The 12,468-nt window shown below is 34.7% G+C and overlaps 1 protein-coding gene across 1 annotated transcript in view; it reads right to left on the reverse strand.

The window, feature by feature from the left end:
- The window catches only part of VPS13D (vacuolar protein sorting 13 homolog D), a 326,075-nt gene that overhangs the window by 224,350 nt on the left and 89,257 nt on the right, over window positions 1-12,468 (reverse strand). The window contains exons 37-38 of the mRNA XM_051988522.1: window positions 9,432-9,521; window positions 6,479-6,619 (exon numbers count right to left, since the gene is read on the reverse strand). Coding sequence (XP_051844482.1) covers window positions 6,479-6,619; window positions 9,432-9,521 — 231 coding nt within the window. The remainder of the gene's footprint in view (window positions 1-6,478; window positions 6,620-9,431; window positions 9,522-12,468) is intronic.

The following is a 12,468-nucleotide window of genomic DNA, read 5'->3' on the forward strand; positions in this document are numbered from 1 at the left end:
ATTTTTCCTGCTTTAGCATAGGCGGATACGAAGACTATGTCAGGGCAGAAGGACCTCCCAGGCCCAGACTGGGGCAAACTCATGTAGGGGGTAGGAACAATTATGCTCACTGCCTAGAGTCTGGTTCCAGTTCCACTTCCAGCACAAACTCAAAGGACCAATATCCAGGGGTGGCACTCCAGGATAGGAGGTGGTCAGAGGCATCAGCCCGTGTACCAAAAAAGTAAATTCAGAGGCAAACAGTAGCAGTATGGCTCAGGCCTCAGAGCAAAGAAAGGTCTCAGTTCCAGCTTCTAGCCTTGAATAAAGCTCACCAAGGAATAATCAGGGCAGCGATCTCAGACTAAAGGGAAACCTGTCCTTCTGTCCCTTTGAAACCAACAGTTTCCCAACTGGCTATTAGGGGCTGAGTCCAAGAGTAGTTTACTGCTACTCAGTGCAAACCCAGATCAGGAACTTCTAGAGCTCAGAATACATCAGATTTTGTCTTGGATCAAACCATTTGGGAGAACTGGAAGCTTGCAGGTCTCAGCCTGAGCTTTTCCTGAGAACCTAGAACAATGCAACACTCAATAGCCCAAGAAAGCAACAGTAGAACCAGACAAGACCTTCATTCCAGAAAAGCACAGAATCTAGTCCTAACATTAAATCCAAAGTCAGAAAAAAAGCTGGAAAATTGGACAACAAAAAAAGAATCCAACCATAAAAGACTATAATGATGACAGGGACACAAAGACACATAAATCCAAATAAAAGAATTATTCTAAAATATCTACAAGCAAAGCTTCCCAAAAAAGCTTCCCAAAATTATGCTGGGCAGCGAGCATAATTGAATTCTTGGAAGAGATGAAGCAAGAGTTGGGTTTATTTGTTTTTAAAGAGAGTTTTTAAAAATGTCATTAATCGATAAAATGAAAACACTAGAGGAAAAAATTGGAAATTAAATAAGAACTATGGAAGAAGGAATTAGAAAGGAAATTAACAGCTTGACCCAAGAGATATAATCTCGCCTGAGCAACAAACTAGCTAAAAATTAAAATGGACCAAATAAAAACTAATGATTCCATAAGACAAGAAGATATATTAAAACAAAATTTTTAAAAAGAAGAGGAACAAGAGGAGGAAGAGGAGTGAGGAGAGGAGGAAAAAAAGGAAGGGGAGGAGCAAAGCCAATGCAACTAACCTGTAAAATAAGTTCAGGAGAAAGTTTAAATTCATTAGACTGCCTGAAAGCCTTGGGGGGGAAAAAAAAAAAAAAAAAAGGCCTAGTTCAAGAAATCTTAAAACAAAGTTGTCCAGGCTTTTCAGAACAGGAGGAAAAAGTAGAAACAGGAAGAATCCACAGGTCACCTTCTAAAAGAAATCCCAAACTAAAACTCATGAGAACATCACAGTAAAAGTCCAGAGTTTCCAGGTCAAAGAAAAAAAAAAAAACAAAAAACAAAAAAACTACAAGCAATCAGAAAAAAGGAATTTAAATACCAAAGAGTCACAATCAGGATCACACAGGATTTAGCATCTACCAAAATAAAGAAACAGAGAGCTTGGAATACAATATTCCACGAAGGCAAAAGATAGAGGCTTAAAGCTAAGAATAATTTATCCAGCAAAATGAAGCGTAATTATATGGGGGGAAATGGACATTTAATGAAATAGAGCAAGTATTCCTGACAAAAAGAAACACTATTGTTCCAGGTCTCCTGATTGGTTCTTAGTCTCTGAAAGAAAGTAGAAATGCCATTCCATTATGAACCGATCTGCTGCCTTTGGACTAAAGGAAGAAAATGTCAAACCATTGTGCCAGATCTCCTGCTTGGTTTCCTGTCTCTCTTAGGAAGAGAAGAAACACTATTTTATCAAGCACCAGAATCCCTTTTTCTCGGGAAGAAAAAAAATGCTATTCCAACAAGTCTTCAACCTGATCTACTGCCTTGGAAAAAGGGGAATGATACCTATTCCTTCAGTTTCTAGCCATTATCTCCTCATACTAGAGCAGATCATACTAAGATCAAACCCTTATGGACAACCTACCTGAGCTCAGTGATTAACAAACTCCTGCTTGGGCATATCTTCCCCTTCCCAGGAATTCTTAATTCTGTGACATCATCCAAATCCTGTCCCCCAAACCTCATCTGTTCTTTCCATTGCCTTTAAATCCTACCTTCTAGTTCCCCAAATAATGAACTTTAAAATTATTCGGCTCTTCCACTAGCCTTCTTGGTACAGAGGTAAGAAATTTGCTTTCATCTTAAATCGTTTCCTTTCTTGCTCCTTTTATCTTTTGGTTCCCACTGAGACATGGCCCTCTCCCTGGCTTCCCTTTCTTTGCATATTCACTTATTCTTCCCAACTCACTTTAGTCAAAGTGGAAAGTGGGAATATTCCTTTTTTCCTTTACCACTTTTGGGTTTTCACTCTACTACCCACTTAGCAACTTTCCCTTTGAGATTCCTTAAAGATTCACTCAATCCATATTTACCACCCAATTAAAATCTTGATAGTTGTCAACTAATTCAGAGCACTATCCTTCTTTCTTTAATGAGTCTAGTGACTGGTTCAGAATGTTTCTCTCTTCCCTACTTTCGTATTAGGGGATTTCAATAAATATTTATATCAGCGCAAATACCCTAGTTTAAGAGTTTCTAGCACACATGTTATACATGACAACTCCTCCTTGTCTTAGCCAATATGATCAGTTATAGTAGAGTTTTGCAGTTTTATGTAGGCTATTACTATAATCAGTTTTAGCAGGAGCATAGGACAACTGTGCAGAATACTGAAGAGATAGTATAGAACTGTAGAAACTGAAAATGTGGTCATCAAGAGGAAATACCTCAATCTATATGGGCATTCACTCTATAATCTTTTCTTTTTTCTTTTCCTCTGTCCACACTATTCAAAGGAATGTAAATTTTGATAGCTGAACTCTCTCAAGATGAATTGGGGATTGTGGGTTACAACTCTTTCTAAAAGGACCGTGCCTAAACCCAAATTATTGGCTCTCACTGATTGGCCAAAGATGGGTTCCAGGCCAATTTCCACTTGGTCATGTTCGAGCCTGAATAGCTCAGAGTGAATATAAACAGTACTTTCTTCTGTTTTAGCCAGAAACCCTGAGAACCTTTTCCCTCCTAATTTTTTTTTTTTTTGAAATAGGTAAAAAGGGCCATTCTCTGCCTCATTTCTTACCTAGCCTTAATTACTGATAGGACATTGTCTCAGTTTGACTGTGAAACCAAGACCCGTTAAAGATATTAGCTTAAAAAGGCCATGGTCTCCCATTAGATCCAGTGCCATCTCCAGGCTATTAGGTCCAACTGGCTTTGGAGGAGAATGAGGCTGGTAACTGCACAGCCCACTTGCATGTGATGACATCACCTCTCTGACGTCATGGTCTTCTTCAAGAATGAAGGAGAAACAACAATAACAACATATCTTTGATCTTGAAATTATTGAAAAATGTACCACTTCCCCGTTCACATACTCTGAAATTCCCTTATCTGATCACAATTTTTTGTCTTTTCACCTTTTTCCTTGTAATGCCAAACACTGTTCTTCATCCATACTGTGACTTCTAAGCCTTTGACCCTTCAGTTCTTTCCCAAACAGTCACTTCTGCATCATCTAAATTCTGCTTCCTTTTCCATCTTGACCCCTTGGATGAATCAGCTTTACTCTCCTCTCAGGCCCTTGGACTTTTATGCTACCACCAAATGTATCTAGCCATATCCATGTCTTAGATCACTCCAACCATCTGCTGCCTTAGCATAAACTACTAAATAAAGGTGGAAAAAATCATGAAACTGCTGATTGGGTCCACTACACATTTATGTTACATAATCTCATTGCTGCTAGTTAATGCTTCTACACATTCCTAATTAATTCACTAGCCAATTAACAACTAGCTCTTCCAAACCTTTTCTCTATCTTGGATGTTCTGATCTTTTCCCTCTATACTACTTCACTTGGTAATTTCATCAACGCCCATAGATCCAATAATGATTTCTATGAAGATCATTCTTAAATCTACTTATACAGTTCCAATCTGGAACTGCCTTAGACAGGAGATGGTCTCCTGTCTCCATCTCCATATTCCTGCTGAACATCTCAAACTGGATGTGCCTATGATAACTTAAACTTCACATGTCCAAAGCAGAATCATCTTTGCTCCTAAACCTTCCTCTTTCTAACATCTCTATTGATGTTGATAATATTAATATAATTAATAATGGGACAGTGAAGTGGTACAATGAATGGATAGAGTGCCAGGCTCAGAGTCAGAAAGATCTGAGTTCAAATATGCTTCAGGCACTTCCCAGCTGTGTGACCCTAGACATGTGACTTTGTCTCAGTTTTCTCATCTATAAATCAGTTGAAGAAGGAAATGGCAGACCACTCTAGTTTCTGCCAAAAAAATTTCCAGTGGGGTCGCAGATATGACTAAAGACATAATAACACTACTACCATCTGCCCACTCCTCCGGACTAACCACTTAATATCATCCTTACCTCTTCACTATCTTTCATCTTTCCCCTACATTCAAGTGCTGCCAAGATCTGTCACTTTTACCTCTATAACAGTTCCTGCCATATTCCCTCCTTCTCTCTGCCATCATCCTGGTACAGGACCTTACCATCTCACATCTGGACTATTGCAACAGTGTTCTAGTGGGTTTTTCTGTCACAAGTCTACACACACACACCTCTGACACTCAATAAATTCTAATTGCCTCCTTTCATCTCCAGGATCAAATATAAAATCCTCTAGCTTTAAAAACTCTTCACAATCACCCCAACTTCCTACCTTTCCAGTATTCTTACAACTCATATCCTTCCACAAACTCTGTCATCAAGTGACATTGGCCTCCTTGCATTTGGAACAAGATATTCCATTTACCAACCAGACATTTTCTATGGCTATCTTCCAAGCATAGAACACTCTTCTCACCTCTACCTCTGGCTTTACTGGCTTCCTTTTAAGTTTCAGCTTCTATAAGAAGCTTTTTGTAAACACCCTTAATTTTAGTGCCTTTCCCCTGCTAATTACTTATTTATGCTATCTACAGCTTGTTTAAACATAGTCACTTGCATGAAATCGTTCTTATTAGAAGAGCTCTTTGAGGGTAAAGACTGTCTTTTGCTTTTCTTTGTATTCTCAATACTTAGTAGATTATTAACTGACTGAAAAGATCAGAGTTAAGTAGAAACTCTAAAGTTCAAATATAGTAGTTACAAAAAAAAAAAAAAAACAAACCCAAATTATAAAAAGATAAACATGAATGAATAATCATAAGGCCCTAAACAAGCATAAACTGCCTACACTCTAACATGTGTCCTCCAATCATCATCAGGGGTCATAAAGAGGGTCTCTTATAAGACAGAAGGCTTGGTAGTGGTTGTTCTATTTCTTGATGATAATCTTTAAAAAAGAATGGAAAGAGAAATATACATAGGGGAAGGAAAGTTATGAAAAATTATCTCACATAATCAAGATGCACAAGTAGAAATCTATACAAAGAGGAAGGATGAAGCAACTAACATCTGAATTTTAGCATCATCTGCAATGGTCAAAAAAGGGGGAAAAAATACATAAAGACACATATGGAATTGGGTACACAAACAGATTTCAGTCAATAGACAAATAGGAAGAAAAAAAGAAAGATAAGATGAAAAAACAGGGAATAAGAGGAAGAATACGTTAAGACAAGAATTAGGCCTAAGCAAAATAAGCTCTAAGGATATAAGAAAATATAGTTCTTTTGGAGTAGCAATAAATGGAAATTTGAGATCGTGCCCATCAAGTGGGGAATGGCTGAATGTGTTATGATTGTGATAAAGAAATGATGAAAGGAATGATTTTATTAAATATATGAACTGATGCAGAGCATAACAAGCAGAACCAAGAAAACAGTTTACACAATGAAAAAAAAAAAAGTAAAGACAAACAACTTTGAAAGATTTAGGAACTCTGATCAAATTAATGACCAACTATGATTCCAGAGGAGCAAAAACAGAATATGCTATTCACTTCCTGAAAGAGAGGTGAAAGATTAAGAGTACAGAATGAGACACAAATATAGATTGATTTCCTTTTAGACACAATCAAGAAAGAAATATGTTTTCCATTGACTGTTTATGTTTAGAAAGAGGGTTTTTCTTTACTCTTCATGGGAGGAAGAAGGTGAGTTATAAGGACAGAAGGTAAATTTTTCCTGACCAAAAAGAATAAAATTTAACCAAAAAAAAAAAAAAAAGCAAGCTGGCTCCCTTCTATATAGTCAGTTATGAGAACAATGAAACAAAACAAAACAAAATATGACAACAATGGATTATCATCACCTCAGCAATAACTATTTCTTTGAAAGGGGGAGTCATTCTGGATGACCTAGACTAATGTTGAGATTTGATTCACTTTACTGGGTCTTTGAGACAAAGATGAAAGCGATTTACAGAACAATGTCAATCTTCTAGATTCTTACCTATCAGTACAGAGGTGATGTTGATATCCAAACGAGGTTGGGCCTTGGCTTGTAATTTCAGTCGTGGAGGATGGAGACGGCTGGCTGCCTGTTGTTGCCAGGATACAGAGCATGGCCATGGCTCAATAAATGGCTCCCAGCCTAAAAGAACACAGGAGATATGACATCTGTTCAACAGAAATCAAGAAATTATGGAGGAAAGCTGCTCATGAGTCCTAATGACTGTCTAGCCAGGGTTTAGTAAAATAAAGTTAAGCTGTATAGTTCCAATTTATTTCAATGCACCGTCTCTGATCACAGAACATCGGCCAGATGGCAAAAATATCTACTGTGTGTATCTACTAGTTACAGAACCACTAATGATCTACTCTGAATGAAGTAAAATATCCCAGACTTAAATTAGATAAATAAAGCAACTGAGCTATTGTCAAAGCACTATTAAACTAAAAAAAAAGTCTTATATTGGCTACTTTCTGAGTGTGTAAACTGGATATATTTGGAAATATGTATATCCTTCCATAAAAATTATTCTTTAATACAAAATAAAAATAACCAATTTATAAATGTGAAGGGAAAAACTATGTTCTCTAGCAGAATTCAATATAGCAGACATTTTCTAAGTCCTTGTTACACACAAGATGCTATATGTTAGGTGCCAAGTATAGAAAGAAACAAAGGAGCATGTTGTATGAAGCTTCTTTTGGAGAAATACAACAAATATGCAAAGAAAGTAAAAGAAAGAAATATGGGGAGAGAGAGAGAACTAGTAACTGGGAGGAGACAGTAAGAAAGGCTTGACAAAAGCTACGCTAAGTTTAAAAGGAAGATAAGGATTTTGACAATGAAAGATACAGAGGGAAAGAATTTTAGACATTAGGGATGAGTTGTGAAAATGCAACAAAGCAGGAAATAAGAGGATCAGTTTCAGGAAAAAACCCAGTTTGGTTAAATAGAGATTGCATAAAAGAAAATAATATGAATAAGGCTTGGATCTAGTTCTATTCAACCTAAAAGCAGCAGTTTCAACCCTTTTCAAATAATTGACTTTAATGGGCTACAATGGTTAATGTGGAGCTAAAAAAGTAAATTATTCTCAGAAAAATTATTAGCATGTACCAGCCAGCTCTGAATATAGAAGATAAGAAAATACATGTATCATCCAGTAAAAGGAGGGAAGGTTGAATTAATTCTAAGACTCCAAATAATCATTATAAACACAAGTTCCTTTAGAAAATCTTAGGGCTGAGTCAACATAATACAATCTAATGTAATCAACCCCTACTTTTAGGGATTTCTGGTGGCTTGTAAAAAATTACCTTTCCAAACTCTCCAACAAGAATATTTAATACCTTAGAAATAACTGCCTTAGAAGAGAAAGAATGCTTTTCTGTGTCAGTTGAAAAGAGATGTTTCCCCTTTCTGTCAAACCACTCTAGTCTCTCATCCATGCAGAATATTTTTCTTTGGAATAACAAATATGTATGTAAACTAAATACAGCACATTAGTATTTCAACATATTTATACATTAAAATATATATTGTATATATATAATACACATTTATGTATATGTAAACATATACATAATACATGTATATAAATACACATACACGTTTGGATCAACGAAAATGAACTCTAGCAGAAAGGGCAAAATAGACATATACATGGTCTCAATGGCTCTCTATCTTAGAAATTCTGTTATTTAATGGGGAAACAATCAAAATATTTATTTTTAAGGACTATTATTCAACTAGTATAAACATAAAAAACCAAAAGCTATTCCCGAATAGAGCAGTGATCAAAGGATAAGAAGAAAAAGTTCTTAAAAGAAGAATTGCAAATTATTAACTACCATATGGGAAAATAATCCAAATCACTAATAATAAAAGACATGCACATTGAAACAATTTTTACCTCACATCCAAGAAACTGACAAATATGATAATAGATTAAAATGATCAGTGGTGGAGGAGCTATGGCTCACGGATAAACTGATAGTGGGACTGCAAATTGGCTTAATTATTCAGAAAGTCATTTAAATGTCCATATTCTCTGATCCAGAGATCCCATGGCCAGCAATATATTTCAAGGAGGTCAATAACAAAAACAAGAGCCCCATTTCAAATTAAGTGTCCATAAATTGGGCAGTTCAACAAACTGTGGTATTTATCTATAATAGGATATTATTGTGCAAATAAAAAATAATGTAAAGAATACAGGAAAGCATAGGAAGATTTATTTGAACTCTTGTCAAATGTAGTAAGTAGAAACAAGAAAACAATATAAACAATGACACTAGTACCGATGGAGAGGACAGCAACACAAAACAATAGAAACTGAATACTGTGAAATTATTATGGTCAAGTTTTGCTCCAAAGAAGAGATATGAGAAAGCACCATCCCTGGTTTATAGGAAGCATTTTTACAAATGCTTGTTGACTAAATAGCTACAAAGATAGGAGATTAGGGATGTAAAATATAATAATTTTTTTTTTGATATGTTGCTTAGTTTTGTTGAATTTTTTTCTTCTTTTTAAATTCTGTGATGAAAGGCATTTCCCTAGGAGGACAAAGAAAGTTTATGCTGGACAATGCAGATGATATAAAAACAAAAATTAACAAAAAATTATTCTTTTTAAAAATTATTAATAAAGACCCAATTAGTAACTAACAAAGCCATAGTTATGGAGGAAAAAACAAATAGAAAGACTAACCAGTACAGTTCAGTTTCATATTCCAAGATAAGCCAAACTTTAGAATCAAAACCCCCCCAAAAATCAGTTTTTTTCAGCTATAAACAGATATATTTTTAAAGATTGATTATTTTTATCTTATATCTTTCTATAGCTCTGCTTGTTTTTCCCTTTTGCCTTCATTCAAAACAAAATGTATACTGAGTGCAACTAATCCTACTGTGTATATATATATTCTGCAAATCCCAGAATTCTCACTTACCTGACAATGCACGGTTGTAATAATCCCCCGAGAGAGTAAAATGCGCATGACCTTCAGGGCTGGTTCTCACATGCTGCAGAAAATTCAAACCTATAATAAAAGTAACATGACCTTAATGCAATGTCAAAAGAAAAATTGCTAACAATCAGTTTGAAGGAAAAATACAATAAAATCTTACTAAACACCATGAAATTCCATTCTCAAAGGAATCAATTTCATTATGTGTATGTTCTATAGAAAATGCCAAATATGTTTCTAGAAATATAGAAATATACATGGCCTAATATCAAACCTAAGCAAAGATAAGGAACATGGGCTACTTTTCAACACACACACACACACACACACACACACACACATTTCACTCTCATTATATCTTAAATCTCAGAGCTGAGGACACAACAGAAGTTCCGCTTCAAAAAAAAAAAAAAAACTATACTCAAACAATCATTTCCATACTATGATCCAAAGCAAATGGGTGCCTTGGATAACCTAAGAAAAGTGATTTGTTTTAAGTTTATCAACATGATTTATTGTTTATATTCATGTTAAGAGGACAATGAATCTTTATATCAAGTATCAAGACAAGAGAGAGAATTTGGCTCTATTTTTATTTTAACAGGATTAGTAATGATTTGATAGATTTGCAGAAATCAGAAAGAATAACTGAAACTCTAAGACAAAAATATTATAATAGTAGCTTATGGTCAGCATTTATATAGCTCCTTCAGCTTTGCAAAGCATGTTTATATATTATCTCATTTAGTCTACACAATAGTCCTGGATGGTAGGTGTTATTTTTATTTCCATTTTACAAATGAAGAAATTAAGTCAGATTATAAAACTTGCCCAAAGTCACACTGCTACTATATATCTGAATCTAGAATGGAAAATGGGATCATAATATAGTTTCATAATCTTCCAAGAAGTAACCTTATCTTATATCATTTTCTCTATCTTCCTTCTTTTAACTATTTTATAACTATTTTACACTTCCTCTTTACCACCCCCAAAAGTCAAACTAAGAGAAGAAGGGAAAGGCAACAACTATCTGCAATGGTAAAAACTAAAAACGATCCACTAGAGGCTACTGAGGCTACAGTAAAGAAAATATTTTTTGAATTAAGCCATAGATTACAATATAAAAAAATAAGCTTGTCCAGATCTAGGACAGTGTTTCATCCACAGGTACTTAAAAAACACAATATCATGAATGCTGACTTTATTCTTTGTGGAAACTGGAGAAAAGGCAAGAAAGAAAAAAATCACCATAGCCTGATAAAATTCAGTTTGGATTTATAAGCCTATTGTAGAAAAATCTAAAAAATTCCTTCTTGAAGGATAATAGACTCTCTTGGAGATAGTCACAACAATCATGGGTCTTGCTGTAGCTCTTGTGACTGATCTGAGAAGCAAAAGAGCCAGTTATTATAGACAACAAAGATAGTTCTTGGACAACAAGAATTCAGTGGTGTCCCTACCAAAACCCAACCAGCATCACTAGTTGTAAATCACTAGCTTAAGGGTACAATTTCAGTTCAGTCAAAATATTTCACCCAAAGAATCTTTTCTGGCAATATTCCTAAAAGCTACTGGGTCTCTGGTCAAAATGATGAAAAATTAAGATTAAAAAGACAATAAAATTTTAATTTATGTCTGTTGAAGCCTTATTCTATTATGCATCTGTTTATGAGTAAAATTCTCCATGAAGAATTTAGTGTTCCTCATTCATTTAGCTATTATATTTCATATGATGGTTCAAAGAATTTGTCTTTTCTAGTATGATGCAAATACATACCCCAGAAGCATGGGCTAAGTCTTATTGATCTCTGAGTTTCCTGAACAGAGATTTAAGTGTATAAAATGCTTCAAGAAAGGTCAAAGAATTGAACTGAAGGTAAATGATGGAAAGGCATGCCCTCCCTTTAACAGCCTATTAAAAAAACCTACCGCAACTGTATCTCAGAGGAGCAATTTAAAACTAAAAGTTTATTGAAAGAATGATCTGGTTCATGGGACTATCTTCTGAATTTCCTGTCTTCTGAAAGAAGTTTATAATATTAATGCACTGACAGTGAAGTTGTGAACTGATTCAACTATTCTGGTGAACAATTTGGAACTATGTTCCAAACTCTATGAAACTGTACATTTTCTTTGCTCCAGCAATTGTAGTACTGGTCTGTATCCCAGAGAGAACAAACAAAAGGATCTATTTGCATAAAAATGTCAATAGCAGCTCTTTTTAGAGGTGATAAAAAGTTGAAATTAGAGAGGAAGCTCAGTAACTGGAAAATGGCTGAATAAGTGGTAGTATATGTTTGTGACAAAATATAATGATGCTAAGAAATGACAAACAGGATGGTTTCAGAAAAGTTTGGGAAGATTTATATGAACTGATTCAAAGTGAAGTGAGTAGAAACAGATGATCATTTACAAACAAACAACAATACTACATAATGATCAACTGTGAAATATAACTTCGTTATTCTTATCAAGACAATGATCCAAGGTAATTCCAAAAAGCTTAGAATGAAAAATGCTGTCCACCTCCAGAAAAAGAACTGATAGGAGTCTGAATGAAGATCAAAGTATACTTTTTAAACTTTATTGTTGTTCTTTATGTTTTGTCTGAGTTTTCTTTTGCTAGTATGGAAATGTTTTGAATGACTGAACATGCATAATCAATATCAAATTGCTTAATTTTTCAAGGAAAAGAAAGAATTGGAAAATCAATTGTTTAAGAAATATTAAAAAGTTTTATTTACATGTAACTGAGAAAAAAAATTAATTAGATGTTTAAAAAAAAGGTCACTGAGAATTCAGAATACTACAATCATAAAAGACATATGAAAAGTTGAAAGATCAGGCATTGGCTGCATAGAAGACCTGTTAATGCAGAGATATTTCATTCAATGAAACTGTCTATTACTATTGAACAGGGAAACCCAAATTTTCTTCTGGAAAAACACACCAAAAAATGCTAAATTAGTTATTCAAATTTCATCCAGTCTACCAACTAGGAAAATAAATAGGAGTA

Source organism: Antechinus flavipes, chromosome 3 (assembly GCF_016432865.1).
Source record: "Antechinus flavipes isolate AdamAnt ecotype Samford, QLD, Australia chromosome 3, AdamAnt_v2, whole genome shotgun sequence".
Lineage (NCBI taxonomy): Eukaryota > Metazoa > Chordata > Mammalia > Dasyuromorphia > Dasyuridae > Antechinus > Antechinus flavipes.